The 27,434-nt window shown below is 35.8% G+C and overlaps 1 protein-coding gene across 1 annotated transcript; it reads left to right on the top strand.

Annotated features, from left to right (window-relative positions):
* Window positions 1-4,604: 4,604 nt before the first annotated feature.
* Window positions 4,605-5,631, top strand: LOC309477518 (uncharacterized protein; the record flags this gene model as incomplete). The annotated part of the gene is made up of 2 exons (XM_082140803.1): window positions 4,605-4,986; window positions 5,323-5,631. 2 exons carry the CDS (start codon window positions 4,605-4,607, stop codon window positions 5,370-5,372), a joined length of 432 nt encoding a protein of 143 aa, XP_081996929.1. The 3' UTR covers window positions 5,373-5,631.
* Window positions 5,632-27,434: the final 21,803 nt, after the last annotated feature.

Raw genomic sequence — 27,434 nt, forward strand, 5'->3', positions numbered from 1 at the left:
AAGTCACCATGAAATGGACAATTCTTGTTTTTATTGAATATTGCAATAAAGAAATAATTTATTATAAATGATTTATCCATGCACATCATATATATATTAACGTGCCCTCGTCCCAAGGACGCAATTCTGAGAACCGCTTAGAGAAAACTGCATTGTATATACACACATAGGACCACTCCCACCATCACAATGCAATGGACATTGTGCAGGGATGATTTTTGTCCAAATTAATCAAGGCTAGAAATTATGAGAAAAAAATCTGAATTGCAGGATATAAGGAGTTTCGAAATGTGAATTGTGAGATTAAAAAGGCGCAATTACCTTTTATTCTGTGGCGGAAACAAGCTTCTATACATCACTGAATTAAAACAGCTGAAGAAACTAAGAGGTGGATCCTGTAAAATCTTTTATTAGCTTTATTATAATATCATCATCATCAACATCATATTCTGAGAGTAGAAAACCAGCTACAATCTCAGAGTCTTGCTCACATGAGGCATTCTTACAAATCAATCAGTGGTAAAAAAAACAACAAAAAAACATTCAAATCAGACAATCTCAAAATCTGTCTCTTAAATCGCAATGTCCCTCAGCCTGTGACAGACCAGCTTATTGTTTTATAAATGAGCTATAATATACCCATTAATGCGACTTTTGGTGCTGGGTTTGTGCAGTGCTTTGTAATTAGTTGTAATTAGTTAACTGTGAGATAATGGAAGGAGTGCAGTCTCTTGACCCCAAAAGCCCATCATTCTTAAAAGAGGAACCCCTGCTTGCTTTGGGGAAAACATTCGAGTCAGATTTAGAAGACCTTAAGCATGAGCTTCATCAAACGAGACGGCTTCTTTTAAGAAGGGAGAAAAGTGGAGAGAGACCAGCTTCTCTACTTGAGTTTGTGGGGTTTTTGGAAGAGGTTTTCCATGAACTTTTTAGGCTTAGTAAAATTTCGGTTGCGATTCCAGTTAGCACTGCATCCTGCGAAAGAAGTTTCTCTGCCCTTAAATTAATAAAAACCCACCTCAGGACAACAATGGCAGATGATAGATTAAGTCACCTGTGCATACTCAGTGTTGAGTCAAGGAGGGCATATTCCATTAATATGGAGGACTTTGTAAAACATTTTGCTTCATCTCACCAGAACCGCAGAATTATTGCTGTTCTGAATGTTTGTTTTTGTGAACTTAGTGATGTCATACCACTGGGTAGATGCAGGTCATACCTGGTACAACTATTGAAGTTTATCATTAGAGTCAGTGTTAAAGGGCTCTATGTTTTTTTGTATTGTTGTTCTATTATTATTCTTTTGGTACATATTTGAATGTGTACAACTGCCTTGTCCTGCCTTGTTTTGACAGGTCCAAGTTTACCTCAGTTTTTGTTTACTACTGGACTTGATTAGTCCAAGGAGCACTTTGAATACTTGTTCTATTTTTGCTGTATACTTAATACATATATAATTGTGTACATTTTGGAAAATAAACAACTTCAATTTAATCTATATACATTTTGTGGAAAATAATTTATTTTTAGTGTAATTGAACACTTTGTATATTGACCCCCCAAAATAATACCTTGCCACCCCTTTGCCAGCCCTGTTTTAAAAGTCTAGCTCCGCCACTGATTTTAGCATCCATTGACGCAGATTCAGATCGCTTCATAAATGTAAATTCGTCTGTCCATCGAATTTTCAAACGATTTATGAATGACTGGAAAATTACCGCTCCACTTCACATTGTCCAATGAAATTTTAACTTGTGCCAGATAACGATTGGTCGGTGTATTATACATGACAAACAGGCTTCATTGAATTATGTCATATTTTAAAATATGTGATATGTGGATTTTTAATTGAATCGACACTTTTATTGGAAAAAAAACATTTAAAAATTGTTTGGTTATTCCTTCCTGCCGTCGAGCCACATAGGCCACTGAAATAACTATATTTGGCTCGAGAGCATCGGTTCCCGGGCAGAATGTGGAATACCTACGTTTACACTAGTGCATTTTCATTTTAAAACGCATAACTTTTGCTACGGTTCCGCCTGCCGTCCACACACACACACACACACACACACACACACACACACACACACACACACTACTCTGGAGTTTTAGACCCTCATCCGAAGAAAGACACACACAACTTGACGCAACCAATAGCAACGCGTTGTGGCAACGACACCGACCTCAGATTGACAGAAACGTAAAAATAAACGTGAATTTAGGCTACTTTACTTTTGTACACATTGTCATGTTAATTATAATCAAATGCATTTTGTTTTATTGACCAGGGGATCGAGTCATTTTTTGTATCATCTGGACTTAAGTAAAACATATCCAAAAGAATTTTTGAAATATTTGATATATTTTGGATTTTATGAGTTGTGACTCCCAGTTCACGTTGCCTGATTAGGGTAAGGACCAAGTCATTAATCTGTTAACTGTTACTGGCCTATCTGATCTAATGTTGACAAATTATATATCATTGGAAAGCTTACGAACTCATCTAACCAAGTTGTGTTCCAAATTTGAAGTTGATATCACAAAACTTTAAGTTCCCATGAGATTTTGTTTAGGCGTAATACCAAAAATAGCCACCAGGTGACATACATTCCATTGAATTTAATTGTATGCATTCTGCCGTAACAAATTAATACACTTCTGTCCAAATATCACTTCTATCACAAAATATTGAACCTTGAGACTCAGACCTTTCTGACAATATTTTGTCAAGATTAGAAAAGGTTTTGATCATAAATTATGAAACATGATTACGCCCAAAAGGGGAGGAGCCCGATAATAGAATTTAGAGTACCGTTTCTATGGTAACGCAATGTCCAATTTCAAAACGTTTTTCACAGGATGAATTCTGAGTTTGTAAGCTTTCAAATGATACCTAATTTATGATAACTACTAAAATATGATGTAATAAAAAAGTGATAAAAAAGATAATTTTATATTTTAGAGGATAATATATATAGAGTATAATATTATTTGATCATTTTTTATTGACAAATACTAGATTGTTTTATTATGAACTTTTAGCATGAAAACCAAAGTTTCAATTATCAAAAGTGTGTGCGTCGACTTTTTTGTGACAATCGCCAGAACTCCTGTTATGATGTAGATTTTTTGAGGTGCACTCTTGTCATAAATTTATCTATTACTGTTCCTACATAGTTTGTAACAAAAAACAGTGCTAAAATATATATTTAGGAGTCTTAGACCTTTCCAACGATATATAGTTTGTCATGATTAGATTAGGATTTAATTGTAATATAGTGAATTAAAAACTCAAAATACAAAGATGGTCAAAATGAATCCCTTTTTTATACCCTAAAAAGGCAACGTGACTCAGGAGTCGCATATATTTCAAAACGTGCTAAATAACAACTTGAACAACATATTAATTAATTTTCTTCTTCAGCACCTTAAGACAATGTTCAAAATTAATGTTAGCAGTATTATTATTATTTTTCCAGAAGAAAAGTAAGTTTAATATATATTTACTTTCCTCAAAATCTGAATGTCCTGCATCACCGGTAGCCATGTTGGATTTAGGTCAGGCTGACTAATTTATCACAAAAAATTTGAAGCAAATTATGTGACCAGCATACTCAAGACAGACCAGGCTGTGAGAAATGATAAAAAGGATTTGATGGGGAAAAAAATTCTTATGCCCCAAAAAAGACTCTCAGGTCACGCTGCCTGTTTTAGGGTTAAGTAGGCTATAATTATCTATATAAAATGTCTAAATATTTGTATTTAAGACATTATATATATATATATATATATATATATATATATATATATATATATATATATATATATATATATATATATATATATATATATATATTATATATGTATATATTTATTAATTTTTTGGGGATAATTATAGCCTACTTAATTATACAATTATATAATAATAAATTGACAAATAAAAACTAAGACAAATAATTTGTATATATTTGCTGATAATTAAAGTCTAGATAAAGTCTTGATACGCGTTATAATCACGTCGATCACCAACACAACTTGTCAATAGTCAAGGTAGTTTCCGAAGTTCTTAAACAAATATTTCACTGTATAATTAATTACTTTAGTATATTTAAAAATAAAAGTATAATAACAACACTTTTAATACAGAATTTTTTTTAATACAACACAAGTTAACTTCATCAACTTCGTTGTTATATTAATTTTTTATCATTTTTGTCTCCTTTTCTTCCTCTGATGGACTGCCACTGGGCATATCGCTTATTGTAAAGAATAATAATAAATAAAGAGATTGATACATTTAATGAATGTTATAAAACTAAGGCAACCAGCTTCCGGAGCTCCTGGGTGTACTTAAGTCATCTCTTCTCTTCCCTCTCTCTTTCTCTCACAGTTTTTCACAGATAGTTCACTGTTGCACACGAACAGCCATTCGGTTATACACTTTTTTTTTTAACAACATGTCTTGCAGCCATCAAAGATGCTTATCCATCAAACTGAGCATGTCCACCATGCCCTCCTGTTCCAGAGAAACAGAACCCTTAAGCCCCTTAGGTGAGCATGAGCTCGTCACAGCCCTCCGCGCAGGGAGGTGTTGGGCAATAATGGAGGTAGAGGATCGTTTACGCTCATCATTTGAGAAGAACGGGTGTGGGCTCACTTCAGGCCAGTGGGGAATAGTGGAGGCCCCACAAGGAGCCCCAACTCCTGCTAGGTACCAGCAGGGAGAGCCTGTGCCTGCCCAGTCCCCTGCGGGAGCACCCATGCCAGACGGGTCCCCACAGGGAATACCTGTACCTAAAGCATCAGTGACCACTGTGTCCCCTAAGGAAGTACCTGTGCCCAACTCGTCCCAAGAGGAAGCACTCATGTCCACTGCCTCCCCAGGAAGCACATTTAATTCACTAGTAGCTGACTTTAAACACGCTGAAGAAGAGAAGGCTGAGTTCAGAAGAAAGCTCCAGACCTGGTTTCCTGGCATTGAAGGTAAGAACATCAGCCAGGCCAACAACAACAAAATATAGTTTTCTCTTAGATTATTATATATATATATATATATATATATATATATATATATATATATATATATATATATATATATATATATATATATATACACACAAACATATATATATTGCGTTTTAAACAATACACATAGTTTCAAAGCAGCTTCATGGTAATAAACAGAATCAGTTGTTCAATTGTTCAAAAGAAAAAATTCAATTCTGTTGTGTAAATCAGCTTCTTTTTTTTTTAAATAAACAAACAAAACAAAAAAACATTCATGAGATGACTTGCTTATATAATCTTTGTATTGGACAGGAAATAACATACTTGCTGTCCTCGGTGGAGGGCTCGAGCTCGAGACTTGACCTGAAGCCTGAAGTCCAACCCCATCCTGACAGGAACTCAAGCCGTCACACTAGAGATCAGAGCCTGTCCACGTCTGAGCCAGAACATGAGAGACTGAAGACTGGAAAGAAGTCATCAAGTCATCTTTGTTTTAAAAGTCAAGACAAGTCATCTTTATGTATATAGTGCTTTATAAATGACCAATCTGTATATATGTCCCCTTTGAATAAATGCTTTCAATGAATACAAAAGAAGAAATGCTTTAAAAAAGTCTCAACCTATGAGAAAACTTTGAAGTGAAAAGGCTAAAGCCTATTTTTGTGCTTCCCGAAATAAAAAGGGGTACCATACGGTTATCCGGACCACACGATGGCCTACCCCTAACCCCACCCCTAAACCTAACCCTCACTGGGGTTAAGACCAATCATACGATGGCCTACCCCTAACCCCGCCCCTAAACCTAACCCTCACTGGGGTTAAGACCAATCATACGATGGCCTAACCCCGCCCCTAAACCTACCCGTCACTGGGGTTAAGACCAATCAGGGATGACTATACGGACTATACGGGACTAAAAGACACACGTGTGGTCCGGATAACCGTACAGTTCCTAAAAAGGTTTAAAATCTCCATCTACTGTACATGGTTGCAAACTTACACAGCCTGTCTAAAACATAACCCTACAATAAATGAGACTAGAGTCTGTGGGCAATAATAATAATACAATTTGTTGCCTGACACCCCCATTGGTTATTTAAGTTAAAGATGCTATTTTTGTATTATTAGAAAGATTTAGGTCAATCTTGAAGCTTATAGGAATAGTTCCCCAAAAACAAATAAAAAGTGATGTCATGAAACAGGCTGATTGGTCCATCATTCTCTGTAGGGCACAGCAGATTGGTTCCTGCTGTATGAGTAGCCAATGAGCTTGCGTGCTCAACCTTCAATTACTTTGTCAGCATTTGTTGTAGTTACAGCTTTCAGAAACACTACACCTTTCCCAGCTCCACCTGTATTAACTCAAATTGAAAAGAATTAAATTATACCTACGATTTATTGTAACGTTACATGTAAAATTACACATAAAACGTGTGATTACTAGTAAAATGTTTAGGTCACTTTGTTAAGATTTGATTAATCTAGGTTCAGGTAACTAAATTCAGTCTTTGATTAATCTAAAGATGATAACTATAACGTCTCAGGTTACGACTGTAACATGTTTCCTGAGAACAGGGAACGAGACATTGTGTCGATGACGCTATAGGGAAAGCCCTCCATGTGAACCGGTGTCTGAAAGCTTATCCAACTGAGTATGGAGTGCGAAGCAGATCTTTTAAAAGTCGGAGCGTCGTGGTTAGAGATTATAAATGGTATGAGAAATCAAATTCGTGCTATACACTTTCATGAGATCGGGCTGGATCGAGTGGAAGCACATTTTAAACAGGTAACATAAGTGTAGCTCTTGCTCTGCTGTGGAGAAAAACAGTGCGGATGTATTAAGCGACGGACGAAGAACGGACCCCTGATTTCTAACACACACTCACAGTAGTTCGGCTGGGCTTGCATCTGTCAGATCAGAAACTAAAGCTGATGTTCTGCTTGTGTTTTCTGTCGGCTCCGGTCTCGTTCATATGTAAATTGTGTGAGCTTATTTTGTCCATTAGATTGAAAGATCTGAATAAACCCCATACATTTACCCACCCATAGACTTTCCCCTCGAAGAGATCAGGACAGAAGTGGTTGGAAGTGGACAAAAGAGACGGATTAAAACACCAGATGTAAACTGGAATTACAAAGAGTTTACTAAAAAGAAAGATTTTGAACAACTCGCTGTGTTTCCGTCCGCCGACATTTTGTCAGTCAAAAATAGTCAATCTCCGTAACAGGGAGGAAAGCTCCTAAAGCTTACTTCAATATAAATTCACGGACAATTTGTTGTTTTCTCGTTAGTGAAAATTTATATTGACCTTGTATTTGAAAAAGGATCCTCATATAAGAAACAATACTAAAATTCAGAGTCCGTTCATTCGCATTCGGAAATCGACTATTTTTGACTGTCAAAATCCCGGTGGACACAGCTACAGTGAGTTGTTCAAAATCTTTCTTTTCAGTAAACTCTGTGTACACAAACAATGTTCTCAATGCTCGAGTTCATGTGTAGAGCCCCTGGTGATACTTTGAGCAAAGTTTCATGTCGTATCGAGCCTCCTTAGTGTTTTAAAAATAGTGATTTTGGATGCTATCAGAGAAAGTCTAATGAGGGGAGAAGTGCCACTCAATAAACTTCCGGTTGCAGTTCCACTCTTGTTCCATATGAGGGCGCTCACAGGACGAGTGCAGAATGAATTGGAGGTCTATGGCGCTATACACATCAAAATCCACTTTTCTCAGAATATAATTTTTTGTCTAGTAATTTGAATGTTGTTTTCGAAAGGGGATGCAAAGAAATTACACATTGCTTGGTGTTAGATTTTTTAGAGTCACTTATTTGCTTTAAAAAGTCTTTCAAAATGTCAATGACGTCATACACATCGTACGACCAGAGATACTGCTTCACGGCAATCCTTCAGTCACTTTGGTGCTTTCGCGCTCTGCACTTTCTTTTCTCTCGAGGCATCGACAACACAGCTGACACAGGTAAACACACAACACAGCTGACACAGGTAAACACACAACACAGCTGACACAGGTAAACAACACAGCTGACACAGGTAAACACACAACACAGCTGACACAGGTAAACACACAACACAGCTGACACAGGTAAACAACACAGCTGACACAGGTAAACACACAACACAGCTGACACAGGTAAACAACACAGCTGACACAGGTAAACCGCCCACGGCGCAAATTACAAGACGAAAAATGGAAAAATAGAAAATCGGTTAGATTTCATTTATTCAAATGTTTGTTTCTGAAGTCACAATTTAGCAAAGGTAAAATTGAAAAAAGGGGAGAAAAAGGCAAATATCCATTGATAATGTACTGTAAAAACAACAAAAAAAGAATGTCTGGTTTCAATTTTGCATTTTTGCATTTGCATTGTATGGTCTGAAAACTGAATTGTGAAGCGTTACACGGACCTACACGGACCCTTGGGCTTTATTCAACTTTATGAAACTATAATGAATGTATGCTATTTTGACTACAAGTTATTGAACAATTTTCATAGTCTTTTAATTTGCTGTTCTGTGGCTCCCTCTGGTGGACGACATTAGTATTCGTCTCTGAAATACTTTTTTGAACATGAACTTTTTTTATATATATATATTTTATTACTGATATAATAATAATATACACACATCAAACTCAAATTCACTGATTCGTGGTACCTTATTTCATGCTTTAACATATACAATTTTTAGCTAAGCAGTTAAGATACATTATTATTACAACATTCAGTCCTGATTCAGTTTGTTTCCAGATTCGATGTGCGGTCACGCGCTCTGCTCACGCGCGCGACTTCAGGTATTTCGAATAATGCTGTGTTGCTAAAGCGACGCGTGATTTGAATTCGTTATTGCGGCGTGTTATGAATTCTGTCTGCAAATATCTACAGATCGCTAGATCACTTACTGCTGGTTGAGACTGAATATTTGCTGTGCTGATCTTGCGATTTTGAACCTGTTTGGAGGATTTCAGAGAGGAGACTTATATTCTAGAAGGAGATCGGAGGATATAATCATTTACATAGTTTTATTTATAGTTTTATCATATTATTTCTGAGGACACTTCTATTTGATTGTTCTTTTCTGATTTTAAAGGGAGTTTGGAGGGGTTTTTTTTCTGTTGTTGTTTTATTGGGAGGGGTATTTCTGTGGAGAATTGTATTTTATTGTATTGTATTTGTATTGTTTTTTTTTTAAAGTTTGAAGGAGGATGCCAGGCCCGAGCCGGGAGATTATTCCTGGATATTTAACACCTAACGTTATGTCTTGTGAGTTTGTTTCTGTGTCCACAGGTCCGGCTCAGAGGAAGAGAGAGTTGCAGAGGCCAGATGATGGACGTCCGTCCACTTCATCCAAACGCTCTCGCAGAGGTCAGAATTGGTTTTTATTAAACTTCATAAATTATTTGTCATTGAAAATAGAAAGTTGCATTTTTTTTTTTTTTTTTTTTTTTGGGGTGTAACCACTGACATTGATTATTAATATTATTAGAAATGTTCCAAGAGTGGATGTGTCCTCCACTGCCAGGTCAAGTTCCCGTCGAGCCAGTGAAGACTTCAAACGTCCCGACTTCTCTGGGTGCAATGAAGGATGTGAACAAGAGCTCCACAGGTGAGACTGAAATAAGGCAGAATGGAGACTGTTTAAAATAGAAAGTTGCATTTTTTTGGGTGTGAGACCACTGACATTGATTATTAATATTATAAAAAATGTCTGGTATATTCCAGCCTCAGGCAGATCCAGTGGAGATGCTCCCACAGATTCTCCACCGGGCATCATGTCCACACCATCTTTGTCCGACTGCGTGAGGGATGTGGTGCGGCGGTATTGTGGGTCGTCGTCCAGTTCCGACAGCTTCCAAGAGTGGATGTGTCCTCCACTGCCTGGTCAAGTTCCCGTCGAGACTTCAGACGTCCCGACTGCTCCGGGTGCCATGGAGGATGTGATCAAGAGCTCGACAGGTGAGACTGAAATAAGGCAGAATGGTGACTGCTTAAAATAGAAAGTTGCATTATTTTGGTGTGAGACCACTGACATTGATTATTAATATTATTAGAAATGTGCCAAGAGTGGATGTGTCCTCCACTGCCAGGTCAAGTTCCCGTCGAGCCAGTGAAGACTTCCAACATCCCGACTGCTCCGGGTGCCATGGAGGATGTGATCAAGAGCTCCATAGGTGAGACTGAAATAAGGCAGAATGGTGACTGCTTAAAATGTTTGACAAGTTAAGGTCTGGTCACATTTACTGTTTCTGTTTGCATGGTCAAATACTGACAAAAATGTGTCAAAATGGCTGTTGTGACCAGTATTCATGTAAACAGAGTCGGTTAAGTTATGTCTTTAATAAGACATTGCTGTACTTAATAAAATCAATGTTTATTTAAATATATTATATTTCATAAAAAATAAATGTGAAATATATTTTAAGACATGATGGCTCATATGACCTTTACCATTGCCAGAACTGTGCCAAATGAGGCCTGGAAATGTATGCTCTCTTTTTAATAAAAGATCAAGTAAAATAACAAAAAAATCATTATCGTGAAATAAAATGATTATTACTTAATATTGTGAAAAAAAATGTTGGTCACCGCTAAAGGACATTTAATGCAGGTATTATGCAGAAACAGGGCGTCGTCAGGCGGATAGCTTGGAAATATTTGCATTACTTTGGATTTGTGACATTAAAGATAAGAATTTAACAGTAAAATGGAAGTTATATCATTGTTAAATGTGAGGTCAGAGATGTTTCTAATTAGTTTTTTTATTTTTTTCAGGAAAACCTACAAAACGGAAGAAGATGGAAAGAATTAGTTCGTTCATCAGGAACTTGTGGAGGAGTCTGTCCCGCTGCTGTTCTGGCAGTAAATCTGTGGATGTTGTGGAGCGTTTCGTTCCTCCTCTAGATCTGGACTCAAATCATGGTAAATCTGCAGTCATTATTGTTTTAAACAGTATTATCGTCTTGTTTTCCACTAAAGATATCTTGAGGCTTGTTTTCAGAGAATATTAATATTATTTTTTCGACCTGCACTGATATTTCTAATATAAAACAAAGGAAGCTCATATATTTCTCATATTTTCCTGTTTGTTTTTCAGACTCCTTTGAGTCTCGGGAGAGATGATTGGATCCGGAGGATTCGGAAGAGTGTTCGAGGGAACATGCAAATTTGATGGCAAAAAGGTTTTTGCTGATTTTGCTGAATTGTATAAACATTTTGCTCTTGCACGCATCAAAACATATTTAATACACATGGTTTAATACTTAGAAGCTCAAATGGTAAATGTTATGAGCACGGTCAGGCGCTTGAATGCTGTTACTGTTATTGAATACGGTTTCTTTTTTCATTTTTGCAGGTTGCCATCAAGCGGATGCGCAAGACTTGCTACGATCTTTATCCTGCTATTATTGTAAGTTGGCCAAAAGCTGAATGTGTATTTAGTTGTTTAAGTGCTGATTACTGTAGTCAATACACCTGTAGGAAGCATTAGGTGTAAATGTAATAGACAAATAAGCCTGGAAAGGCTCTGTTGATCGTATCTACAAAGATCAAAGAAAAGTACCTTTAAAAATGAAGTTTTCTTCAGATTTTTACCCAGCTACTCTTCTGTCTTCTTTTCTTTTCTCTAGCCTGGGCGTCCTGAACCTCTCATTACAGAAGTGGCTCTGCTGCTAACGAATGGAGTATCCCGAACCCTGCGAGAGCTTGCTGGACTTTATCAATCGGAATCCTCAACTGGACGAAACAACCGCACGGGTCATCATGAGACAGGCTGTTCTGGCAGTGCAACACTGCATTGATCATGACGTTTTTCACAATGATGTTCATGCACACAATTTCCTGTTGAAGAAGGATGTAATGACTTGCTGATTATTTGACACTTTGAAAAAATTGCTCAACAATGCACAAATGTCTTTCTTACAGGAGTCCTGGATTACTGCCCTCCTGAAGTCTTCACAGAACCTCGATTTCACGCCGTCCCAGCAAATGTCTGGGCTCTAGGAGTGTGTCTGTACGAGATGGTGAACGCATCACGCATGTCCTCCTTTTCACAATCCAGCGGAAATCAAAGAAGCCAAAGTTACATTTCAGAACACCAGCTTATCCAACGGTGAGTGAATGATATTGATAACATTAATAAACACACACATAAAGCAAAAGGCTCAGTACAGACACAGTTAAAGTTGAAGTGTGTAAAATTCTTGATATATAGTTAACTACTATAAGAAATGTAGCTTTAGTCACAGAAGTGAAAGCCAAAATTCACTGCATTTCTACTTTCGGAGATTAAACAGGTCATGAACTCGTCAAAGTGAACAGATCATTGTGATGCTACACGCTATAAAGCATGCTTTAATACCATACAGCATCATCATGCATCCGCTCAGAAAGACAAATGTTCATAAAGACAAATGCAACACAGTTAAAAGTATTCCTAATATGTTGGACCTGAAACATGCCTTCACAAGAACCAGTAAGAGCTGCGTTTGTGATGTTTGAGTCGGGGATGACGTGATGACGTAGGTTTTTAAAAATATGCTTTATTTTGTAATTTCGCAATGTGCCACTAGTGCAGAAGAAAATACATACTTCACCTTTAAAGTAAAGATGAAGAACACTTTACCTTATATTAATCATGTTTCAGATGCTGTTTTCATAGATGCCAACATTAGTGTCACATGGTCATGACTAACCAGCTCTCTCTCTCCTTGATAAAATGTGTACAGAATGCAGTGATCTGATTAGCCAGTGCCTAACCCTGGATCCAGCTAAACGCCCGACGTTAGAGCAGATCTTACAACATGAGTGGATTAGAAATGATCTACTGTAGGATGGAGAACTTCAGGAGATTCACTCGATCAGTGATTTCAGGAGTGAGGAAGTGGAACAGACAGAGTAGGATTATTAGCATTTGTCTTCAATTCTGGATTATTTGTAGTGAGGTTTTCAAAATTTTGTTCATTGTAATGTTCTTTTTATAGTCAAGTCACCTTCATTTATATATATATATATTAGTATATTATTTTCACCAATTGTGTCACTTAATGATTTTTTAAATGTTTTATTCAGTAGTTTCTGACTCTAAACACGCTGAAGAAGAGAAGGCTGAGTTCAGAAGCTCCAGACCTGGTTTCCTGGCATTGAAGGTAAGAACATCAGCCAGCGCCACAACAACAAAAGATACTGTTTTCTTTTAGATTATTAATATATTATTTCCACCAATTGTATCTTAATTATTATTTTTCATTTCACCAGTATCTGAATCCAAACCAAGTGAAGAAGAGAAGGCTGCCGTTTTATAATACTCGAAGCTGAGAGGCTTTCTAAGCGAAACCCCATTCGTCGTCACAGCGTAACGTCTCCGTTCCCTACTCAGGGAACGAGGGTTACATACATAACCGAGACGATTTCTCTTAAAAATGTGTTCTCTCATATTGATTATTTCCATCAATTGTGTCTTAATGATTCCTCCAGTATCTGACTCTAAACCAAGTGAAGAAGAGAAAGCTGAATTCAAGAGAAAACGCAGGACTTGGTTTCCTGACCTCCACCGTAAAAACTTCAGCCAGGGCCGCAACCACCATAGACATTGAGAGGGACGCACATTTCCCCCCAGATATTCAGGGTAATTGTCGAAAATGATCTCTTATTATGATCAATTATTTTCAGTTTTATTAAAAACAAACAAACACGGTCTTCAACTAAGCTACTTTGTTTGTTATCCTCAATTTAGAATACTTTGTAAATTTCAGTAAAATTCATAGACCCCTCATGGTAAAACAAGTGAAGTGATATGTCTTTTTGACCTCCTTCCAGCTTATTAAACCTGATTATGTCTATTTCCTCAAAAGGAAAATGTAGGTGCAAGTCAGCGAAGTCCATGGAAAAAGCGGAGCATGCCTAAGGATACCAGCGAATCAACAAGGGAACGAAGCATCACCAACATTTGTACTTTGTAAAATGAACTGAATAAAAAAATTAAACTATTTATTTATTTGGACGATACACATGAATTAACAATGGTGTTTACATTTAAAGCCAAAATAGCTCATTTTCATGTGTAAATCTACTATATTCTCTGTATTATAAATATACATTAAAGATAAACAGAGTATGCATGTATTTCCCGATTCGGTTTTTTTTTTATATATCATATTTTGTTTGATTATAAATATGCATAAAGTGAAGATAACCGCCTCCTTCCAACTTTGTGGTGATTTTCCTTCCTCCTAAATTCTATTGTACATTTTTAATAAAACATCCTGAGATGATTTATCATTATATAGCTAATCTGATTCTGATCCATGCCTGAAGCTGATTTCTTGTTTTTTTCTGAGAGCACGATTTAACTCTGTCTTCGTAAATGGCATATTTAATTGGTCATTAGTGTATTCCTCATTCTGTATTAGCTCTTTATACTTCTCTAACGTACTTTCCCTTCCTCTTTCCCTCTTCACTAATATTGTTTGAGTTATGAACATTTGTATTGAACATTTGAACATTGCCAAATGTCTTCTTTAAAACAAGACCAATTATACGTCTATACTCCAAAGCATTCTTTAATTACAACCATTTAAGTTTGAAATGTGCATTTTCATGTCTACTCAAAAAAAGGGGGGTGACAGTTAACAGGTTAAAACATTTGGTATCAATATAATGGCAACACATTACAATAAGGTTCCACTTGTTCACATTAGTTTACTACATTAGTAAACACTAAAAATATACTTTAAAAATAAAAAAGTTTTAACTGTCAATTTTATCTAATGGACCTGAGCTAACACGAACTAACAATGAACAGTTATTTTTAACAATATTTAAAGTATAACTAAATATTGCAACAAGTGTATTGCTCAATTTTAGTTAATGTGAAGTTCCAGTTGTGTCTGAAAACTGAATATGCTGGAGTTTGTTTTTGGATGAGCGAGGAGGATTTATTTTCTTGAAACCCTCCCTAACAACATGTTTCCGACCCCAAGACTCAACTAATCTCTGCAATTCTCCATCTGTGATCCTAGGAGAGTCTTTGGCCACTCAAACCTTCCTCCTCACCGTGCATTAAGACAATATAGACACACGTCCTCCTCCTGGCAGATTGATACCATCTTTAGTTGATTGGAAAATTGGTTAAATTTTCATTGGTTTTTCTAAAAATGTACATTTAATCACTCCATAGCTTAACTCATGTCAACACCGTCAGCCGCATTAAAAAGCTTGCTAATTTATTTTAATCCATCCAATATGTTTTCACTGTAAAGGGATAGTTCACCCAAAAATGAAAATTAGCTTATGATTTACTCGCCCTGAAGTCGATCCTAGGTGTATATGACATTCTTCTTTCAGACGAATACAATCAGAGTTATATTAAAAAATGTCCTGGCTCTTCCAAGCTTTATAATGGCAGTGAATGGCTGGAGAAAATTTGAAGCCCAAAAAAGTGCATCCATCCATGATAAAAGTGCTCCACTTTTACTCCAGGGGGTTAATAAAGGCCTTCTGAAGTGAAGCCATGCGTTCGTCTAAGAAAAGTATCCATATTTAAAACTTTATCGCAATTTAGTTTTTTTCCTCAGTTGTAGCGGTTTTAAAAAACATAAAAATGCCAAGATTTAACTATTTACAGAAACTATTAAACAGGAATGACTGAGCTCAGATGTTAAAGCTGTGACTGCAGAGACTTTAACATTTGTTTGTATAAAATAAAATTAAAATTAAAACTTTAAGAACTGTGCCCTACTGTGAGATCCACAATTAGTGGGAAATAGGAAAGGGGTCAGAAGAGATAAAGATGACCATGGCATTGCCTGATTTATTCACACATATATAAGAAAAAAAAAATGCAGACAGACAGAGTTGATGCAAAAGTGAGGACACAACTTTGATAGGCCTTTTTTTATGGAAAATATAATTCAAGATTTACTTTTTTGTATTTTTGGATATATTACAGATCTCTGCCTCTCAATTTAAATGTATATTTGTGAATTTGTTGCAATTTTAAACACATTGTTTGGCAGTTTTACATTGTGATCTCTTTCTGAGGACAGGTTAAATTACATGTATTTTCCAAGTATAGAGCATGTATTTCAAATAATGGTAACACTTTACAATAAGGTTCATTGGTTAACTACATTAGTGAACATGAACAAACCATTAATATGAACAAACAATGAACAGCTGTATTTTTATCTACTAAATTAACAAAGATTAACAAATACAGTAATAAATGTATTGCTCGTGGTTAGTTCATGTTAGTTAATAAATTAACTAATGTTAACTAATGAACCTTATTGTAAAGTGTTACCAAAATAATCCTAAATTTAAGGGAACAGGTTTTTCTGAAAATGTTTTTTTTTTTTTTACGTACATTTATTCACTCCATAGTTTAACTCATGTCAACACCATCAGATGCATTAAAAAGTATGCTATTTTAATTTAATCCATCCAGCAATAGTGTAAAGTCTTCAATTATGTAATAATTGTGTTTAGTAATAGAGCTAAGTGAAAAAAACACATTCTCTACATTTTTTATTAATATGAACAATCCAGTTCATAAATTCCTAAATTCTCTACCCTCCTTTTTAATATTAAGGATATAAGATTAAAAATAAATGAGTAGGCTTACATAATAATAATAATTTTATTCAGCATGAACACATTAAAAGTGATAGTAAAGACATTTATAATGTTACAAAATATTTCTATTTCAAATTTTGAACTCTGTTCATCAAAGAATCAAAAAAAAAAAAAATGCCTTACAGTTTCCACAAATATTACGTTTTTCCAACATTGATAATAATAAGAACCATTATTAATAAGTGAGCAACAATAATAATTGATAACAATTGAGCATCAAATCAGCATATTAGAATGATTTCTGAAGGATCATGTGACACTAAAGACTGGAGTAATGATGCTGAAAATTCAGCTTGGATCACAGGAATAAGTTACATTTTAAAAATAGAAAACAGTTATTCTAAATTGTAATGATATTTTACAATGTTCATTTTTTTCATCAAATAAATGCACCATTGGTGAGAAAGACATTAATTCAAAAACATTTAAATAGTTTTAATTCTTCCAAATTCTAGATTGTTGTTTTTATTATATCCCCACCCTCTGACTCTACTCACTCTCTTTTGAGCTGTATTCTCATTTAAGCTTCTTCTTTTTTCATATCAAGAGCGACTTGATCTCCGTTTTCTATAAATCTACTTACAAAACAGTAACCCTACGTACTGTGGGCCTAGTTGGTAAACTCTCAACATCCTTATCAAACAGCAGTGAAACGCCGACACCATGTGGAAGGATGTGGTGATGACAACCAAAAATGTGCCTGCCGAATGAATGTGAATATAAACAGAATATGAAGAAAAAACTTCATAGTGATTTTGAAATTATATATTTGTATAAAATATAATTGAGAATAATTTGTAATTACACAATTTTGTCGTTTTGTTAAGCCACTGTAATATCAAATGTGACTCCACACATCAGAATGTAGGACTTCGCTTCTGTCTCAATGATGAAACATCAGAACAAGCCTACTTCAGTTCAGATTATGTATAGAACGATCAAGATCGAGGACACTAGTAGTTGATACCACGGACCACCTGTCAAAAAATGATTGATTGACAGGTGCCCCGCCCCTTCCGGTGACAGGTCCCGCCCCTTCCGGTGTCCCGCCCCTTCCGGTGACAGGTGTCCCGCCCCTTTTGGCATAGTATCAAAGGGCTTTTGAATTTTGATTGACAGGTTGACAGTTAGTATGACTTTTGATCATGTTGTTATTGACAGCTAGTTTTGACTTTTGATTGACAGTTTGACAGCTTTTGATCATGTTTTGACAGCTAGTTTTGAAGGCTTTTGAAGCCTTTTGATATTGACAGAAAGTGTTATAACAATATGTCATGGTATCTGACAGCTAGTTTGATGCCTTTTGAACATGACAGTTAGTGTTTTTGAAGCCTTTTGATCGTTTGAAGACACTGTGATTAAATAATACGTCATGGCTATATGACAGCTAGTTTTAATTGTTTGAAGCCTATTGAAGCCTTTTGAACATGACAGCTAGTGTGTGTTTTTGAAGTTGGTATCACACACACGATCCTCTCTACATATTCCTGAGCGTATCCGGGCTGTACTGTGAAACTGATAAGAAAAAACTGTGGAAGTTTATCTCACACAAATGTTGAAAAACCATTCAGTTCTTTTAAAAGAATATAAATGAAATGTTTATAAAGATCTTACTAAAACTTCACTCAAAAGTTTAAATAAAATTGAGTCACAAAAACAATTGCAATCAGTTAAATGTTTAGAGAGTTGAAGAAAAAACATATAGCTTATGAAACAATGCAATAAATGAAACGGGTTCACGAAAATAAAAAATCATCTCACATGTTTAGATAACTAAAGAGCCTCTCCAGCACAGCCCCGGCCTGAGTGGTGCGTGCGCCCTCCGCATTCTGACATCCCCCTGCTTCTGCTCCTCCACATTCCAGAGCACAGTGATAGTGAGAAACAGAGATTTGATAAAATAATGTATATTTCACACAAAAAATATAATATACAATAATATAAAATAGCATCTTACTGAAACCAATTCTTTCAGTTTTAGATAAACAAAAGAATAAAAAAATCATCTTACATAAAACATTCTGTTCTTTAAAAGAATATAAATGATTATAAATAAATAATATAAAATAAAGATCTTACTAAAACCTCTCACAAAATGTTTAAATAAATGTAGAACTATCCAGTTTAAATAAAATGGATTCACAAAAAATTGCAACGAGTTAAATGTTTATAGAGTTGAAGAAAAAAAACAAAACAAACAAAACAAAAACAACATAGGCCTACATGTTATGAAACAATCAGTTAAATGTTTAGAGAGTTGAAGAAAAAACATACAGCTCATGAAACAACGCAATGTATGAAACGGGTTCACGAAAATAAAAAATTATCTTACATGTTTAGAAATCAGGGCCCTCTGGCCTCTCTTTACACCAGCGTTTGACCTGCGGAACCAGCCAAAGGGTGTGTGTGTGTGTGTGTGTGTGTGTGTGTGTGTGTGTGTGTGTGTGTGTGTGTGTGTGTGTGTGTGTGTGTGTGTGTGTGTGTGTGTGTGTGTGTGTGAGTCAGAGAGTCACACAAATTCAGTGATCAGGATATCAGGTGCTGAGTTTATAAGAAGTATAATCTTAAAAGTTTAAATGATATCTTTTAAAAATAAAAGATTGTTTAAATGAAATCTTTAAAGTTTGAATACATACACATCTTCTATTTATCTTTTAGAAGATTACTGTAATGATTTTGTTTAAATTGAACCTAAGGTATAATTGTTATTAAACAATGTCTGTTCAAAAACTTTAGATGGTTGAAAAACTGTACTTAGTCGTCTTAAATCTCATTTATATGAAAAGATTCAATCATAATTTTTTGTACGTGTGGAGTTTCAATTTTGATGGCTTTCCATAGCCATGATGATTTTTGTACCGTAACTGCATATTCGATCATGTACACCTAAACACGACCATCACAGAAAACTATAAAATAAATAATTTAATATCATTTCTAAGCTGTATTGCACGCGCGCACACACACGGTTCTAAAAAAATGAACTAATCTCTATGTGCATCATGTCACAGCGTATGTAATGTTAGTCTGCTAACGCCTTTCCAGAGCCAAAGTTTTGTTCGTACTAAATTTATTTCAAAGCATAATCGTAAAAGTTTAAATATGATCTTTTAAAAGTAAAAGACTGTTTTAGTTTGAAGTTTAAAGTTCTTAACTTTCTTTCTTAAAAAAATCTTTAAAGTTTGAATACATTCATATCTTCTATTTACCTTTTAGAAGATTTCTGTAATGATTTTGTTTAACGGTGACCCTAAAGTATAATTGTTATAATGTGAGACAATGTCTGTTCAAAAACTTTCGATGGTTGAAAAACTGCACTTAGTCGTCATATATCTCATTAATATGAAAATATTCAATCATAATTTTTTGTCCATGTGGAGTTTCAATTTTTATGGCTTTCCATAGCCATAATGATTTTTGTACTGTAACTGCATATTCTATCCCTTACACCTAAACACGACCATCACAGAAAACTACATTTGTACATTTTCGAAAATTAAATAAATAAATAATTTAATAAAATTAAGCTAAATAAATATATAAATAAAAACACCTTACATTTCCAGAGAGGAAAGCAACAATTCGTTATTCGCTAGTTCGTTATGCAACAATCCAAAAAGCAAATAGTTTAGGTTGTCAAACAAAACAGATCCAGATCCTTCAGAGATAAACTACAGTGCGAAATAAATCATTTAAAAGCATAACCTTAAAAGTTTCAATAAGATATTTTAAAATTAAAAGACTGTTTAAATCAAATCTTTAAAGTTTTATTAAAATCATATCTTCTTAGAAGACTACTTTCTTTACAAGTATGATGTAAATGATTTTGCTTCGATTTTAACCGAAGGTATAATTGTTACTAAACAGCGTCTGTTCAAAAACTTTAGAATGTTGAAAAACTGTGCTTAGGCGTCTTAGATCTTATTTATACAAAAATATTTCAAACAGTAGTTTTGTCCATACAACATGTTATCAAAGTTTGTCACAATGTTTTTTGTTGTTGTTGTTTTGTTTTAAGAAATCCGAGGACTCTACATTGCTCTTATTTAGATCAAGTTGTATCTTTTAGAAAATCACCACACATGTTTCAGAGATGCTGGTGGTCCGTGGCGCCACTGGCGTGGCATAAGTAAAGTTTGTCTTGAGCGAATATTTAATTTTACCCGTCTTAATTCAAATCATGACCTTACTTGTAGCTATGATCTTTTACACGTATAAGATCATTTTTACTTGTATCTCCCGAACTATCCTTAATCAGTGTGGAAACACACAGGGTGAAACCCTTTACTGAGAATATACTATCGGTTATCTACTCAAAATATATGTAGAAGTTTAAAATGTTAGCATTTGTTGCGCGTACATTTACACGAAGGACATGTATTTAAGAATAATCTTTATTTAAACTCTTATTTTGTTATTCACATTCATTTGTTTCAGTATAATGATGGATTATAAGAACCACACAAAACAATATTAATTATTTATTGTTAGGTTTTCATATGTTTACATTTACAGCACATTTTTATATACATTGTTACTGATTTGAAGTGCACACAAATTAGTTACGTTGTAAATGTTACTTATATTTGTTTCTATTTTGAGATTAAGTTTACAGTGATGAACTTCAGACATGGTCCGCTGCAGGATTAGAGTCCGGACAGGAACAACATTTTAGCATTATTGGTTCTGCCCGGACATACCATTTGCTGGGAATTGCACGGGGGAGGAAGAAATGTTAATGTCTTTATTTAGTTGTACATTTATGATACTTGACTACATTTTACTGTCCTTATCTTTATTTACTATATACCTCTGTTTGATTTGATTTATTTAATGTTATAAATATAACATAACAGATTAATATATCCTGTTAATATAAATATACAGTTTAATAACAGTAAAATATAATATAACAGTTATAAATTACAAAATACCATTTTTCAACCGAGTGAATCTAGGCCTTCAGAAGTCATAACTTCAGGGGTCAACGGTTTAGGTCAGTTGGCGAAAACACTGCGTGTTTAAAAATCAAATACTGTATTATAGGGGTGTGCATTGGCACTGCCCTCACAATTCGATTCGATTACGATAACGTACAATTCGATTCTACGATGCATCGCGATGCATCAAAATTCTACTGCACACAACAAGGCAAATTTTTCATCAGTCATGAGGCAATACAAGCAGTCAGATATTGAACAACAGATTTTATTGGCTGCTATGTGTGTATTATCACTCTCCTGTATCTTTGACATAAATGTCATTAAATAAAATAAAATTGAATGGTACAGGGTATTGGATATGGCATTTTCAAACCTGAAAAAGAAAACATAAATCACTGCTTTCAGTGCTTTGAATGAGAAATGTTTCTCTTCTCTCTGCTTGAGAACCATTTGAAATTAAATTTCAACTTTATTGTCCAACTCGAGGCCAGAAAATAAACAGTGTAGGGGTGTAACGGTTCACAAAATTCACGGTTCGGTTCAATACGATACACTTGTGTCACGGTTCGGTACGTTTTCGATACAGCAAAAAGAAAGAAATGCCAGAGAAATTTCCTTGATTTAAAAAAAATATATTTTATTTATTAAAACTAACATCATAAAGTGTGATATTTTTTACTTTGAGCAATGATGGAGCTATAATTGACTCTTCTTATGAGCATATAAAACAAAACAGCTCCTTGGAAAAAATGAAATGTAATATTTTGTGCTTATAAACAAATGTTTATTTTAATTCAGATTAACATTTGAGGGCAGCAATGTTATTCATAATGTCGAAATAAATCCGACATACCGTTACTTGAAAGCATTATAGCCCACTATTCCTGCCAAACTTCCATGGTTGCAGTTAGTGTTACTACAGTAAATCCATGGTGAATGTTGCTGATCTGTGGACACTGGATAGTTCATTCATGTCACAATGTTTCTTCCTGGTTTCCACGTCAGCGCTGTTTGATCCGTTAATAACGGTGAAATGTGAATGTTTCTCACTAGATCTTGCAGCGATATTATTACTTTAGCGGCGAGTTCAAATGCTTTCTTTACTGGATCTCTTAGCGCTGTGTAGTATTAGATCGGCTCGCGCTGCTTTGGTCCAAACTGATAAACAGTCCGTCACGAGTAGCTCAGTTTCGTTCCGCTTACATTGCGTTTGCCATTTGATGTTGTGGTCGCGCCAGCGTCTACATTATGAGCGCGCTCGCGACGCGCTTACATTTGAAATAACCGTTCGGTTTGAAAATGCGTGCCTTGTACCGAACGGTTTAATACGAATACGCGTACCGTTACACCCCTAAAACAGTGACATAATCGATTATGGCACTTTGCCGCATCGATGCTGAATCGTGCATGCCCCGCATTGCGATGCATCGCCGAATCGATTATTGTTGACACCACTACTGTATTACACTTTTCAAAGGATAATCTAGCTATAAAGTTAGAATAAAAAGTTAAAAACCAAACATATCTTCATACCTGTTGTGTTCTGACACAAGGCCATTAACTTGTTCTTTTTGTTTCATAAATGTATTTTGCTTATTTCTACAAATATCAACCTGATAAATATGGTAAACAAGATAATCATGCTACCCAATACGTCTGACACAACATCTTAAGAAAAACAGTGTTTTAAAATACAACTAAACCATGATAACAGATGATTGCATGTTGATTGCTAAGTTTCAGGCATAGTGCAAGCATGCAATGTTTGAGAAATCTAATATTGGTGTAATCTTTGCGAGGTCTCACCCCCAACGCACAACTTTGTGTTGGGTGATCCAGGCATACTTTTACTAAATAAAATATCATGGAAGTCATTTTCAAACTGTAATTATACCATATTTTATTTATTAATATTATGGCTTCATGATGATTTAAAGTTTTTGTTTGTTTGTTATTAACTAATACCTTTATCTTTTAACTAACACTTCAACATCCAGCACAAAATTAAAGAGATATATGAGCTAAGGATGTCCTCTGACCCCAAATAAATTGATAGTGGAATGTTCACAATCTACAATATACAGTTAGATATTCTCCTTCTTAGTATGTGTGTAAATAGTTGTGCTTAAATCTTTGGGTGTATTTTTACACACCATAGTGATGCAAAGTTCCACATTCTATGAACTAACTTTAAAACATCATCTTATTCTTTATCTTTAAGATTCAAAAGACCAAATCACTAAGAAAAGCTCCGTTTATAATAAAAAGTTTCCAAATGATGGTTTTATTACTTCGCTAGATTTAGTCATCTTGTTCAGACGACACTGTTTCACATTTTATATGTTGGACTGTATGTGTTTTAGGTGAAGACGTTTCTTTGAGAGCCGTCAACATTCAGTGTTTATAGAAAAAAATGACCATTAAGAATTTAAGTGATAGTCTTTCTGTTTGACTAAATTGATACTTCATTTAGTGCATGCTGTTTTACAACAGAATCACATCCGACTATGGCACCGAGAGAGGCATATTCATCAAAGCTTGAGGCTGTTAAACAAAGTTCCACACTTTGGTAAAACCTGCTGATAAAATTGCACAAAAGTAAATTCTAGAGGTCAACTGGGTTAAAAGTAAATGAGCATTTTAAAACAAATAAGAAAAGCCACTATAGTGATCAGTTTTAGCTTTTGAATGTCTGTAATTGATCTTGTTTTTGTACAGTTTGCAAAAAGTATATAGTCTCCGAGCGTGGTCATACATGTTCATATAGGAATGTATGAAAAACATGAACAAATATTGCATAAAGAGAATTAAATGACGGTCCTTCTACATGAGAGTGTTTAAGACTAAACAAAATATATTTATTTTAGAACATCTTTCTACGAAACATCGACGTCAAAGATGAGGATGCATCGTAGAATCGAATTGTACGTTATCGTAATCGAATCGAATTGTGAGGGCAGTGCCAATGCACACCCCTATAATACAGTATTTGATTTTTAAACACGCAGTGTTTTCGCCAACTGACCTAAACCGTTGACCCCTGAAGTTATGACTTCTGAAGGCCTAGATTCACTCGGTTGAAAAAATACATTGTCTCAAAGCAGCTTTACAGAAAGTGCATTTCAGAAATATACACAGGCGTCGAGTTGTCTCTTCACGGACGTCGAGTCGCCTCTTCACGGGCGTCGAGTCGCCTCTTCACGGGCGTGGAGTCGCCTCTTCACGGGCGTCGAGTCGTCTCTTCACGGGCGTCGAGTCGTCTCTTCACGGGCGTCGAGTCGTCTCTTCACGGGCGTCGAGTCGCCTCTTCACGGGCGTCGAGTCGTCTCTTCACGGGCGTCGAGTCGTCTCTTCACGGGCGTCGAGTCGTCTCTTCACGGGCGTCGAGTCGTCTCTTCACGGGCGTCGAGTCGTCTCTTCACGGGCGTCGAGTCGTCTCTTCACGGGCGTCGAGTCGTCTCTTCACGGGCGTCGAGTCGCCTCTTCACGGGCGTGGAGTCGTCTCTTCACGGGCGTCGAGTCGCCTCTTCACGGGCGTGGAGTCGTCTCTTCACGGACGTCGAGTCGTCTCTTCACGGGCGTCGAGTCGCCTCTTCACGGGCGTCGAGTCGTCTCTTCACGGGCGTCGAGTCGTCTCTTCACGGGCGTCGAGTCGCCTCTTCACGGGCGTCGAGTCGTCTCTTCACGGGCGTCGAGTCGCCTCTTCACGGGCGTGGAGTCGTCTCTTCACGGGCGTGGAGTCGTCTCTTCACGGGCGTCGAGTCGCCTCTTCACGGGCGTCGAGTCGTCTCTTCACGGGCGTCGAGTCGCCTCTTCACGGGCGTGGAGTCGCCTCTTCACGGGCGTCGAGTCGTCTCTTCACGGGCGTCGAGTCGTCTCTTCACGGGCGTCGAGTCGTCTCTTCACGGGCGTCGAGTCGTCTCTTCACGGGCGTCAATGAACAAATGGAAATTACTGACTTATTGTCTTAGATTGATTTAGTCATTCAATTCAACATATTCTGTACAACTGTGTCTTCAAATTGCTGATATAGCCTATAATTTAGATGATTCCTGTTGGTCCCAACTTGGTCCCATAGTGACATTTGACCACAAACGAAATTGCTGATCATGTGGATTCTTATTGAAATGACTGGAATTCACCAGTGAACATTCACAGAACAACAGATAATTTTACTGCACCTTAATACTGTTTCCGGGTCGAAGCCTCTACTCTATCTTGTTTCATGAGAATACTCAACAACCATTTATTAACACTGTTGATTCAAGTCACATATTTATTGTAATGACCCTGACAAGTGCATTCAGCTTTGGGGAAGAAAGTATATTTTTACTCAAAAATAATATATTTATGGTATATTTCTTGTTTGTTTGGAAGACACTCTTAATTAATTTGTAATGTACTTGTAATACAAAAAAGTACGCTTTAATATCACTAATCAAGCATGAAAATACGCATGTACTTAAAGTGTACTAAGTATACTTAAAATTGTCTCAATTTAGCATCAAAAAGTACACTAAATACACTTAAAGTTATACTTTAGTATAATTTAATTATAACTAAAATACACTTAGTACAAAAAAAATGTATCCAAAATAGCACACTTCAAGTTAACTAATTATTAACACACTTGAAGTATACTGACAATTAGTCTGGCTGCAAGTATACTTAGCATACTTTTTTTTCACTAGGGGAATCCTGACTGAAATTTTTCATAGATATCATTTTCTTGCAAGAAAGAGCACAATTGAGCGGACACAATATTACTTGTGGTGAACACTATTAAAAAATCCATACTGTATGAAAAACTGTGGGAACCTTTTCTGCTATCTAGCAAAGAATATGGATGGGTGATATGACCAAAATCTCAATTTTACTTCACAGTAACAATATCATGGTTTCACAATTCTATCATCCTGGGATGGTGCTGCTCTTCTCTCTAGTAATATGGCACATAGTCTTAGAGCTCAAACATGACAATCTGGGGCTCAGGTCAGGAAGCAGACCGACTGGCTAAACCGACCGTCTGCTAGCCGTCTCACGTCACCAAGGTCAGATAAATCCCGACACATAGAGTCTCTTTCACCTAGCTATCATCATATAGAGACCGTGTCTGTTCCCCGAATTAGGACATTAAACTTCCAAACCCATCTAAGGGTAAAAATGTAATTGATGTTCATCAAATAAAAAACGGATATAATACAAATCAGCAAATGATAAAGCTCGGGTTGCTGAATATTAGATCCCTTACTTCAAAAGCACTTATTGTTAATGATATGATTACAGACTATAATCTAGATGTGCTGTGTTTGACAGAAACCTGGCTAAAACCAAATGATTACATTACTTTAAATGAGTCCACCCCGCAAGATTACTGTAATAAACATGAACCTCGTCTGAAAGGCAAAGGAGGAGGTGTTGGTGTAATTTATAGTAATATTTTCAGAATTACTAAGAAGTCTAGTTAAATATAATTATTTTGAAGTGTTGGTGCTTAATGTAGCAACATATAGTGTAAATAATAAATCACGTTTGAGATTTGTGCTGGCTACTGTATACAGGCCACCAGGGCACCATACAGACTTTATCAAAGAATTTGCTGACTTTCTATCAGAGTTAGTACTGGCTGCAGATAAAGTACTAATTGTTGGTGATTTTAATACACATGTGGATAATGAAAAATGGGATTGGCATTTAAAGACATTCTTAACTCTATTGGAGACAACACGTGTCAGGACCCACTCATTGTCGTAATCATACTCTAGATCTAATATTATCATACGGAATAGATGTTGATGCCGTTGAAATTCTGCAGCAGAGCGATGACATCT

The sequence above is a fragment of the Leuciscus leuciscus genome, assembly GCF_965113295.1.
Source record: "Leuciscus leuciscus genome assembly, chromosome: 16".
In the NCBI taxonomy this organism is placed as follows: Eukaryota; Metazoa; Chordata; class Actinopteri; order Cypriniformes; family Leuciscidae; genus Leuciscus; species Leuciscus leuciscus.